Source organism: Armigeres subalbatus, chromosome 2, assembly GCF_024139115.2.
Source record: "Armigeres subalbatus isolate Guangzhou_Male chromosome 2, GZ_Asu_2, whole genome shotgun sequence".
NCBI lineage: Eukaryota > Metazoa > Arthropoda > Insecta > Diptera > Culicidae > Armigeres > Armigeres subalbatus.
In genome coordinates, this window is record NC_085140.1 from 185014064 (window position 1) to 185026315 (window position 12252).

Below are 12252 nucleotides of genomic sequence, written 5' to 3' on the forward strand. Positions count from 1 at the left end.
AATCGATCGCAGAGCAGTAGTGGAGGCTTTTGTCCCACTGAAGAGAGAGACGGCGAGGATAGGCTTAACCATTAACTCTACCAAGACAAAGTACATATGGTGGCATGTAGATACAGAGGAAGATCTAGTGATGTTGGTGCTAAGATAGTGCTTGATGAGGATGTGTTTGAAGTTGTTGAAGAAGTTGTTTACATTGGAACGCTTGTGACATGTGACAATAACGTTTCCCGTGAAGTGAAAAGACGTATTGCTGCTGCGAACACGGCCTTACACGGATTACGTAACCAGCTTAGGTCCCGCAACATGCAGACGGAAACGAAATTTGCTCTATACGAAGCTCTGATTCTACCAGTGGCCCTTTATGAACATGAAGCATGGGCGTTAAAAGAGGCGGAACGGAGAGAGCTTTCGGGGTTTTCGAGCGAAAATTGCTGCGTACAATACTCGGAGGGAAACTAGAAAGTGGTATGTGGCGCAGACGCATGAGTCATGAGCTATATCAAGTATACAAAGAAAAAACCCAGATTAATCCACCTAGCAGTGACGATCCCTTTCTCGTGCGGTAAAAAAAATAGTATTTTGGGCATTACTTCTGAGCCCATCGTCCGATCCGGCTCAATAGGAAATAATGAGACAAGATTCGGCGTCGAATGCAACCTGTTAGGAGCTGGGACGGGACTTGCAAAGAGGAAAAAATGTAACTTCAGCTGCTGCCAGTCAACTGCTGTCACGAACTGTCAGGTGTAGCCAGCAGCTTTTTGTGTGAAAGTATTGGTATCTCAAATAAAATATTCCGCATGAATTTTGTTTTACGAAGACTTTTTCACTCAAACGAGTATTCCAAATCATCCGTTTAGCTTATTAATAATCAGTTGTTTTGTTCCCGGTATAAAATTCCTTATGAAAATGAATTTACTAATTCGTGAATTGGATACACTTTTATTGTGCTCAGAAGAGTCCACCCGGGGCTTAGGTGAAACAGTCAAGGAAACAGTTGAAACTCGATAATCAACTGTGATAAAAAGAAGAACAAGTGTCAACACAAGGAAAAAGAAGCTGTCTTTGCCGGTCTCGTCTCAGGTTAGGAGGAAATCGGTTGAGGGTTAGTGCATTAAAAGTGAGCTAGACTTTTTAACGCGCTTTATTATGAGAAAAAGTATTTTGGCCATAACTACCAAGCCCATTGTCCGATCCGTCCAATTTTCAATAGGAAACCATGGGACAGTGGAATGCAACCTGTTGCGAAGAAATCGGTCAAGGGTAAATACAAAAAAAGTGAGCGAGACTTTTTTACGAGAAAAAGTATTTAGGCCAGAAGCCCCGATCCGGCCAATTTTCAATAGGGGGCAAAATACTGCGTCGAATGCAACCTGTTGCGAAGAAATCGATCAAGGGTAAGTACAAAAAAAGTGAGCTAGACTTTTTGCTCTTTTAGTGCACACACACACACACACACACACACACACACACACACACACACACACACACACACACACACACACACACACATAGCTGGAATGATGCCGATAGACACACTCCTAGAGGAGGATGTGGAGTGCTACAACGAAAGGGACTCGGTGCAAGTGCGACGTGTCAAGAGAGCAGCTTCGTTGCTCAAATGGCAAAGAGCATGGGACACCGCAGTCAAAGGTCGTTGGACCCACAGACTGATTCCAGATGTGTCCAACTGGGTTGAAAGGAAGCATGGTCAAGTCAACTTCCACCTAACACAGGTGTTGTCTGAACATGGCTGCTTTAAGAAATTCCTACACAGGTTTGGCTTCGCAGATTCTGCGGAGTGTCCTGAATGTGTAGGTGAGGTAGAATCGGCAGAGCATGTGATGTTCGCATGCCCGCGATTCGAGGTAGAACGCAATACCATGCTGCTTATTAGTGGTATGGATACAACCCCGGACAACCTCGTCGAGAGGATGTGCCGGGAAGAAGCTATATGGAATGCGGTGAACACAGCATCTCAACAGATCATGTCGAAACTGCAGCGGTGGTGGCGTCTTGAACAAAACCAACGAGTGCAGTAAGGGCACCTGTGATGCAGTGAACACCTTGCTCACCCCGACAACCAACATGTCGCGGGTGGGCTGCGGGGACCTCAGTATGTAGATATAGAGGTCATTGCGGTTCACGCGCGGTGGTTGTTGTCGGGTGCTCGTCTCAACGTGAGATTATGATACGGACCGTTAGGTTACTATCATAGCTTGCGATCGACAGGTGGTGAGGTAGCCACCCTTGAAGTCGATGTTGTGTGTATTGACGTCAAGTGCGTTAGCATAGGCGTGAGCGTTCTCAATAGTCCCCCCCTGATGTATTGCTTAATTGCGGGCCGGGGGTATGGACTGGCGAAAGGGTTTTGGTTTTAGTGGGTCGGGTAAGAGTTACATGACATACCCATCCCCACACTACCTGAGAATAGCGAAAACAATATTCAACAGAGAACCAGATAGGGGCCGGCGACTTCGTGGAAGGCCACGAACGCGCTGGAATCGGACCTGGGGACTTTGAACGTTCGGGGAAGCTGGAGGAGCATCGCCCATGACCTACGATTATGGAGCTCTACAATACGCCAGGCATAGGTGTATCGACGCTGTAGCCAACCAGGTATCCAGGTAGGTAGGTACTCATTATTGTTTCGTTGCCGGTGGCGGTCCATCTTATCGTGTGTCCATTTGTCCTTGTCGTAAGTCGAAGGGGAAAGGTCATTGCATTGTTCGGTTGCCATTTATCCGGATACGTTGGAGGAATGCCTTCGCGAAGAACAATTTGTCAGTCGTGACGGTAAGGCTCGTTCCCCAAAACGTCACCGTACGGGCTGCGCATCCGGCGACTGATGAGGGTTTGGGGGAGGGGCTAGGAATCGAAACCATGATCATCAACTTGTAAGGTGAACGGTTAGCCAACTACGCTACGGATCGCCAAAAAGCCTTTGATGTTGTTCCACATTGTCAATACAATGAAGCACATGTGCTATCTGGCATGAATCACAGAATGGATCTTCCCTTGCCTAACATCTCTTAGAGCATTTTGTGGTAGTCAACAACCAGAGGCGCCGCCACGTTCCAAGGCGTGGGTAGGAAAACATGATTATCAAATCTATAGAATACTTTTATGGAATTTCAACGACTTTCCGGAAATCCTATCAGGTTTCAAGAGATTGTTTTGGACGAGTGCACAATAGGAAAAAAAGGAGGTATTTTTGGCCAAAATTATGAATCCTGCAATAAATGGTGGTATTAATCATAAAAACATAGATAGAAACGAAAAATATTTTCTGGGGGACCAATTTTTGGCATAGTATCGATTTTAGTCATATTCTACAAAACCAACGGAATTTTGTCACTTAATAAGCAATAAGCCCGCTTGATGCTGGATAAAATACTACTGGTCATATAAAGGGTTTTACTGTATATTCGTGTCACAGACAAATGGACGCAACACAGTTTTCCTAAAATGATCAAAAAAGCACTATTAGCTTCTGGTGTTGAAAATTCACTGAATAAAACTTATTAAACCAGCAAAGGAGAGTAGAACAGATTCAATTAGCGTCATATTGTGGCATCAAGGAAATGGAATTTCATTTATTTGATATTTCCATAAGATTTCTTTCATAAATATAAAAACGTATTGTGACAAGGAGTTATTTAACACACTACTCATCCACCACTTTATGACACGTTATGGTTAAATCTATAATTCGCTTCTATTATGTAGTAATGTCAAAATTGTAAATTTTGAACCCCTTCCCTTCTACTGCGTGACGCTTTTTATGTGTTAGTTGATTTTTTCTTGAATTAGGCGCAACGTTAAGACATAACCCTCCCCCTTCAAATGTTATGTAAATTGTGTTCGTCACCATTTTCAATTGAAGTGGCATTATTGAGTAACTCAGATGAAAATTGAAAAAGAAGAAGTTTACCAAAACACCTGATTAATCCCCCTAGCGGTAATGTTATCTTTCTCGTACATTATAAGAAAGTGTATTTTGGCCATAACTTTTGAGCCCATAGTCCGATCCAGCCTATTTCTAATAGGAAGCAATGGAATAACGTTCTCTGACGAATGAAACTCGTTGCGAGTAAATCGGTTGAGTGTAAGTGCCTAAAAAATAGTTAAGATAATTTTTGCTCACACACATACAGACATTAACATACACGTACACACAGACATCAGCTTAATTCGTCGAACTGAGTCGATCGGTATATAAAACTATGAGTGTTTGGGCGTTCTTTTTAATGCTTTTGGAGCAATCATATAGCTTCTACGTATACTTAGTACACGAGAAAGGCAAAAATAGGCATTTTTAAAAAATAATGTATCTTACAAAGTTGTGAATTTGGGCAGAATTTTATTCATGGTCCTCAAAGCTTAAGCGTTCAATAGTATAGTGCATGATGTTTTACTGCGGGGTATTGCGGGGTACCAAACTGTTTTGTTCGTTAAAAACTGCGTAAAATATGCTTTTACAAAACTACTTAAAATTAAATTCTGGACGGAGCTATTATTACATTATCAAGCCTATTGCATAGATCTGTTTAAGAGCTTTGTAACGATATATAAATAGGTATGTTACTTTTGAGACGAAAATATGGCAAAGCTGGCCGTTTTCCCAAAAAACGTAAAAATATCATTTCTAGGAGGGGCTAGTTTGAACGCCCCCCACCCCTCCCAAAAAAATCTAAAAAATAAAAACCGTCCTGATTATAAAAATATAGGTTATAAGCTGTGTATTCATCACATTTTATTCGCTCAAATCGAAAATTGGCCTTTTGGTAGTTGTTGATCTGCCACCACTCTATTTAGCAACACTGTTTATTTTGTGTGTGTGTGCTTTAAGCTAGAACAATGAGGTCGCTTTTATTGGGTATTCTGTGCCTTTACTTAATGCTACTTACATATTTGGTGACCCATACATGAGCCAAGGATGGCTTTGAATTTAACTGTCCCTGTGTTACAACCGTTCTTTCTATAAATTCAATTCACTATAATTAATGATTTAATAGATGTAAGTCTAATCAACCTCACTTACAAATCGAGAAATATAACGCATTTATATGAACGGTTGAACTTGATTGAACTGTATAGCTGATCGCGTATCTACTGTAAAAGTATAAAAGGTTTCAACTCAGTAAATCCTAGAATACACATTGATCAAGTTGAAAATATATTCACCGTAATTATAGAGATAATTCTCCAAGATTATTTATCGAATTCAATATTTTAGAAACTACTTGCTTTGTTGCTTCAACTTTCATTCGGCCTTTCAATTTAGCTTTATCATGACAGCTGACATTTCATCGATCACTCACTATAGCAGAGTCGGTCGTAGTACTACAGTAGGCAGTGTTGTCGTGACGAGGGGACTTGTCGGCACATACCCCCGCCCGTAAACCTAGCTTAGACTCTGGAACTTCTTGGGTGGGTTTACACTTATCTGAGACGTCCAGAACAGCCAACTTCACTGCTGCTCTACGCATGACTCCTGTCGACGTCCGCACTAAAGCCTGTCGTACTCGACCATCTCGTCCGGGAAATACTTCTTCGATTCGTCCTCTAATCCATTGGTTCTTTATTTTTCCATCTACCACTAGCACCAAGTCTCCTACGGCAATATCCTTTACGTCCTGAAACCATTTACATCTGCGCGTGATGACCGGCAAATACTCCTTGAGCCACCGATTCCAAAAACTGTTGGTGATGTACCTCGCCAGCTTCCAGCTACTGCGGAGGGCTGAACAGACATCAATATCCTCTGTGGGCATAAATTTTCTACCCGATGAGCTTCCCAGTAAAAAATGGTTCGGTGTCAAGGCTTCCTGGTCCGCTGACTCCAATGGGACGTAAGTGAGAGGTCTAGAATTAATCATTGCCTCTGCCTCCAGTAGAACAGTTTCCAGTGTTTCGTCATCGGGTCTGCGTGGAGAATCTGTGATCGTACTAATAGCTACTTTCACTGAGCGTACGAGTCTCTCCCATACTCCCCCCATATGTGGTGCTGCAGGTGGGATGAATTTCCATGTTGTATAGGATGTAGTAAACTTTTCCGCTAAGGCCTTCCTTGTAGCTTCAGAGATCATCTTGAGCTTATTACTCGTGCCCTGGAAACAGGTAGCATTGTCGGTCCAGAACTCTCTTGGTAGGCCTCTACGAGAGACAAATCGTTGAACAGCCATGATACACGACTCCGTACTCAATGAATGCACCGACTCTAAGTGAATTGCTCTAGTAGTAAGACAGGTAAAGAGAGCTACCCACCTTTTAACGTTACTTCGGTTCATTTTCACCAGTATCGGACCGAAATAATCCAACCCGGTGAACGTAAATGGTTGTATGAAAGCTGTCAGACGTACTTCAGGGAGGGGAGCCATTATAGGTGGATTTGGGGCAGCTTTCACTATTCGACACCAGACACAATCGTTCATTACTTTATCCAGTAGTCGTCTCAGTGTCGGGATGTCGAAGCGCTGCCGGATCTCGTTCACGATAGTTTCACGATTGGCATGACGGTAGTAGCGATGGTACCAGTCAACAATCAGAAAAGTTACTGCATGCCGCTTTGGAAGAATCACGGGAAACTTAGCTTCTGTTGTAGTGTACGGTGCAGCTTCGATCCTTCCGCGAGTTCGCAGCACTCCTTCATAATCAAGAAAGGGCCACTTCGAATAGAGATCGCTGGATTTCTCCACCGCATTGTGATGGCGTTCAGGTGAACCTTGCGATGATTTGAGAATGTTCATTTCATTTGGATATGTCTCGAGTTGTGCCGACCTCCATAGCATTTCTTCTGCTCGGCGCAATTCCTCGCTGTTGAGTACGCCCAGCTCTAATCCGTGTCCTTGTTTCTTCCGCCGAACGTTGTTGACAAAACGTAGGACGTATGCTGCTGAACGATGTAATTTGGTCCAGCTGCTAAATCGAGCAAACTAAATGTAAGTGGGCCGGTCGAAGTTCTTCTACTGTCGGAAGGCTCGGTCGCTGCTGTGGCCATTTATCCTCCGAGTCGTGGATGAAAAATGGTCCTTGGAACCAAGTATTGTCCATGGTTAGTTGTGGACCGGTACCCCACTTCGTAGCTAAATCGGCGACATTGAGCTTCGTTGGAACCCATTTCCATTCTGAAGGCACCGTGGACGTCAAGATCTCACCAATTCGGACACCGACGAATTTATGGAATCGTCGGTGATCATCGGAACGAATCCAGGCGAGCACTGTTCCAGAATCACTCCAGCAGTAGCGGCGACAAATTGGGAACTCGTGTTGGTTTTGGATAGTGTTAAGTAGACGAACTCCTAAGACGGCTGCCTTTAGTTCTAGTCTGGGAATCGAAAGCGTTTTCAACGGAGCTACTTTAGTTTTTGCTCCAACAAGTGATACTTGGGTACCCGTGTCTGTCTCCAAGCGAAAATATACAGCGCAAGCATAAGCGGATTCGCTGGCGTCGACGAATAGATGGAGTTGAAGTCCGCTAAAACTTTCCGGGATAGGTGACCGGAAATAGCATCGGGGGATGCGAAGGTTGTCTAGTTGTTGAAAGAGGTTTGACCATTGCTGCCAGCGTGCGTTGATATCATCTGGTATCCTTTGATCCCACTCAATACCTTTTGCCCAAGTATCTTGCAATAGGATTTTGCCATGCACAAGGAAGAAGGCGATGAACCCAAGGTGGTCAAACATACTCATTATTACACGGGCAATCTCTCCTTTTGTGGGAATGTGATCCTTTGCAATTATGTACTCAAGATCTTCTCTGAGTCCAAGCATGTACACAAACACATCGTCACGAGGAATCCACTTTTTGCCAAGCACCGATTCCGACTTGTCACCTCGTTCAAGATCCATGCTTTTCGGTTCTAGCGTTGGAGTTGCACAGATACCCTCCAGAACTTCGGCATCGTTTGATAGGAAGTGCCGGAGAGTGAATCCACCCAGTGAATGTACTAACTTCACTTCGTTAACTACTTCGATGGCTTCCTTGATTGTTCGAAAACTGTCTAGGTAGTCATCTACGTAGTGTTTGTTCTTTATAGCTAGAGCGGCTCGAGGAAACTCCTTGGAGCACTCTTCTGCATTAAGGTTCTTGATATACTGTGCAGAAGCTGGAGAACACGTTGAGCCAAACGTAGCAACTGCCATCACGTACACATTGGGATGCTCGGAGGGATTGTCACGAAATAACAACCTTTGTGACTGACAATCAGGGCTCGAATTTTTATTTGATGAAACATTTCCATCAAATCACCGCATATAGCGACGGAAATTGGCGGAACTGATAGAGAATTTTCGGAAGGGGTGACATCAGGTCAGGGCCCTTGCGAATATTAGAGTTGAAAGAGACGTTGCCAAATTTCGCCGCTGCGTCACAGATTAGCCGCACTTTCCCAGGATTCTTTGGATTATCGATGGCAGGTACCAAACCTGATTAGCACAGACGGAGGTCGATTCTTCCAAATTTGCTTTGTATGCGTATCCTTTACATTCGTACTCCGAAATTTGTTCTCGAACACGTCGCTCTAGCCTCGGTTCCTTCTGAAGCTTTCGCTCTAGAGCCTCCAACCGACGTAACGCCATAGGGTAACTATCAGGGAAGCTCGGACAATCTGTTCTCCATAATAGTCCAGTTTCATACCCCGTTCCATTTGGAATACGCCTTGTCGTGGTTACCAATAGTCGTTTCGCTCGTTGTTCTTCATCCGATTCCGGAACCTCATGTAGGTTTGAAGTTCCTACATTCTCCAGTGTGAAATAGTCGCGTAGTTGCTCGTTTAATTCTCGGTCGGGATCAGATACCGTTCCAACATGAAAGTTGACGATAGCCGTTGGAGAGGAGCGCTTGGGTATACAACCGTAAATGCTCCACCCCAGTCTACATTTAGCACCGATTGGATCTGTTAACCCTCCCTCTCGCAGTTTGAGCGGGGCGCACAGTCTCAAATTGTCCAGACCGATCAGCAATTTAGGTTGAACAAGCTCGTAGTCTTTAAGGGGGAGACCTCGTAGATGGGGGAATTGGTTCGCCAGGTCTCGATAGTTGAGCGATTGAGAGGGCAGTACAAGTCTGCTAACTGTTCGAACATCAATTAACTTGTAACGAGATACACCACCTTCACCTGAGATATCAAGCTGTAAACGCTGTGATTTTGTTTCCTTACGCTTCACATTGCCAGTCCATTGCAGTGTGAGTGGTTCGTGCTGTCCTTTAGCTCCTAATTGATGTGCAACTGATTCTTCTAACAGAGTGTAAGAAGAGCCCTCATCGATGAATGCAAATATTGTTTCAGTGGCACTGTTGCTGAACAGGACTACAGGAACAATGCGGAATAAAGGCCACTTCAAGTCCTTTGAGGTCACGTGACTGGCTGACATACCAACGTTTTCCTGAGAGGGGGAGAATGTGTGGAGAAGGGTATGGTGTTTCTGCCGACATCCTTCAGTTCCACAACCATTCCAGGAGCGACAGGGCCATTTTCCATGACTGTTAAGGCAAGTTCGACACAAGTTTTGTTGTTTGACCAACTTCCACCTTTCATCTAAAGTAGCGCCCTTAAACTGATGACATTCTGCCACTCGATGTCCACTCCGTCCACATGCTACGCATGGCTTTCCTGTTTTCATACTGTTGTTTACAGACGAACCACCAGTTACTGATGAAGGATTCCGTTCAGCAGTGTGTGCATGAACACTCACAGTTTCTTTTGATCTTCGTTTGTCGCTTCTTGCTGACGCGCCTACCTCTGGAAGTTCAAATGAAACTTCGCTCGCTGCCGTTACTAATCCAGACATGAACTCGCCGAAAGTCTCAAGGTTTGCTGGCAGATTTTTGTTTTTGTAAATTGCCCAGTCTAGCCGCATTGATCCAGGTAATCTATATAATAAAAATGAAATGGTCTGTGTTCGTATCCGCATAACTCGAAAACGGCTGGATGGATTTTCTTCATTACTTCAACAGATATGTTCATTATCGTTTCCGACGGCTTTATATGATATTTCCTCTTGCGAAAATTACGAAAGGTTGAGTAAATCGTGAAATACTAAAATTAAGATTTGTATGGAAATTTCGCATGAACATTTACGCCTACTATGCAGGACAACGTCTGCCGGGTCGACTAGTTTCTCTATAAGTTCCTGCATAAGAGCTGGATTTGAGAGATGATCGATTTGCCCTGCCGCTTTAAGATGATCTACGAGGTTTTGCACCGATAGACCGAATTGGATTAGTGTTTCCAATCGATCATGTCTGGGAGCGGGAACCTGATGAATCTTGATCATTTGTGATCGGATGATGAGTTCCGGCCTTCCGTATAGTGTGCGCAGGGTCTTTATGACGTGCGGCACACTTGCTGGTAGCAGAAGACGACTTCGTACAGATTCAAGAGCAACTCCTTTCAAAGACCGTTGGAGCCGGACAAGATTTTCCGCATCGGTGTATCCGCAGGCGACCGTGGATTGCTCGAAGTTGCTTATAAATATTGGCCACTCCTCTGGTTTTCCGCCGAATGCCGGAAGATCCTTTCCTAGTACTTGCCTCGCGGCGATCTGCACTTGAGTGAGCATGTGAGTTGGCACAGCTCTTTGAGGGCTTGGCAAATTTTGCGCTGATTGAGCAACTGGATAGAAAAGTCTGTTGGAGTCTGGCACGATCGAAAGTGCTGCAAGCTTGGGGTCCACGTTTGTTGGGTCCATCGGAACCATTCTGGGGTCATGATCGGCAGATCGTTCCTCATCGTTGCCGTCGCCTTCCAGTTTCTCTATGGATCCTCCAACATTTTTTTTTTGTGAATTCAGCCACTTGTTCACCTTTTCATTCGAGTCTCCGATTGAACTACCTCTGAAACTTGCCGAGGCTGCCTGCCGGATAACCGCCTGCCGTTTCTCAAAGGATTCCTTGCGAATTTGCATCTGCTTTCTTTTTAGTGCTAGTTCTTCTTGCAATTTTCGCTCACGAATGTTGCTCTCCTCTTCTGCGAGTCGTCGTTTTTCTTCCAATCTACGCTCTTCCTCAATTAGCTGCCGTTGTTTAATGTCTTCCTGCTCTTGTAGCTCCAACTCCTTTAACTGCCGTTCCTCTTCGATAAGCCGCAGTTCTTCTTCTAGTAGCTTGGCGCGGATGCTGGAACTGATACTTTTCGGTGGGTCAAGGGGCGTTTTCCCTTTTTTCGATGCTGCTTTGGAGCTCGCCTTCGATCCTTTGGATTTCCGCTTATCTTCAACAGGTACTTGCAGAGCACCTCCGGTTGAGGTTCCCTGGTTGGTAGCACATTGCCTACAGACATACCTGACATTCACATGTTTAATCTCCTCGCCAACGCCCGCACATCCGAAGTGCTCCCACAGCTTACATACGCTGCACTGGACCATCTCGCTTTCTGCCACGTCAGGACGATCGCAGGATTGACAGTTCCGCGGCGCATTGGTAGATTAGAACGCGAGATTTTCCCGATTCTCCATCCTTGATCAACAACAACCACAAATATCTTAAAGTTTGTTGGATCTGCCACCACTCTATTTAGCAACACTGTTTATTTTGTGTGTGTGCTTTAAGCTAGAACAATGAGGTCGCTTTTATTGGGTATTCTGTGCCTTTACTTAATGCTACTTACATATTTGGTGACCCATACATGAGCCAAGGATGGCGTTGAATTTAACTGTCCCTGTGTTACAACCGTTCTTTCTATAAATTCAATTCACTATAATTAATGATTTAATAGATGTAAGTCTAATCAACCTCACTTACAAATCGAGAAATATAACGCATTTATATGAACGGTTGAACTTGATTGAACTGTATAGCTGATCGCGTATCTACTGTAAAAGTATAAAAGGTTTCAACTCAGTAAATCCTAGAATACACATTGATCAAGTTGAAAATATATTCACCGTAATTATAGAGATAATTCTCCAAGATTATTTATCGAATTCAATATTTTAGAAACTACTTGCTTTGTTGCTTCAACTTTCATTCGGCCTTTCAATTTAGCTTTATCATGACAGCTGACATTTCATCGATCACTCACTATAGCAGAGTCGGTCGTAGTACTACAGTAGGCAGTGTTGTCGTGACGAGGGGACTTGTCGGCACAGTAGTTTTGGCCACTCCTTTTTATGGGGCTGTCCTATTGTGGAGTGTAGGGAGTTCAATGATTTGGATTTCAGAATGATTCTACCAACACAGCAATTGGATGGGACGATGCAATTGATCAGATTGATCAATTGATATCTATGAAGTTGGGAAAAAAATCAACT

At 44.0% G+C, this 12252-nt stretch overlaps 2 protein-coding genes and 1 long non-coding RNA gene across 3 annotated transcripts; all 3 read right to left on the reverse strand.

Annotated features, from left to right (window-relative positions):
- Positions 1 to 5306: 5306 nt before the first annotated feature.
- On the reverse strand, positions 5307 to 6749 carry LOC134209425 (uncharacterized). Its single transcript, XM_062685413.1, has one exon. The coding sequence runs from the start codon at positions 6747 to 6749 to the stop codon at positions 5307 to 5309; it is 1443 nt and encodes a 480-aa protein (XP_062541397.1).
- A 172-nt stretch (positions 6750 to 6921) lies between these two features.
- On the reverse strand, positions 6922 to 8145 carry LOC134209426 (uncharacterized). Its single transcript, XM_062685414.1, has one exon. It carries the CDS (start codon positions 8143 to 8145, stop codon positions 6922 to 6924), a length of 1224 nt encoding a protein of 407 aa, XP_062541398.1.
- A 3463-nt stretch (positions 8146 to 11608) lies between these two features.
- LOC134215611 (uncharacterized) lies at positions 11609 to 12083 on the reverse strand. The gene is made up of 3 exons (XR_009980241.1): positions 11887 to 12083; positions 11744 to 11814; positions 11609 to 11680 (listed from the first exon to the last, which is right to left on the reverse strand). It is a non-coding gene; the product is annotated as an uncharacterized LOC134215611 (long non-coding RNA).
- Positions 12084 to 12252: the final 169 nt, after the last annotated feature.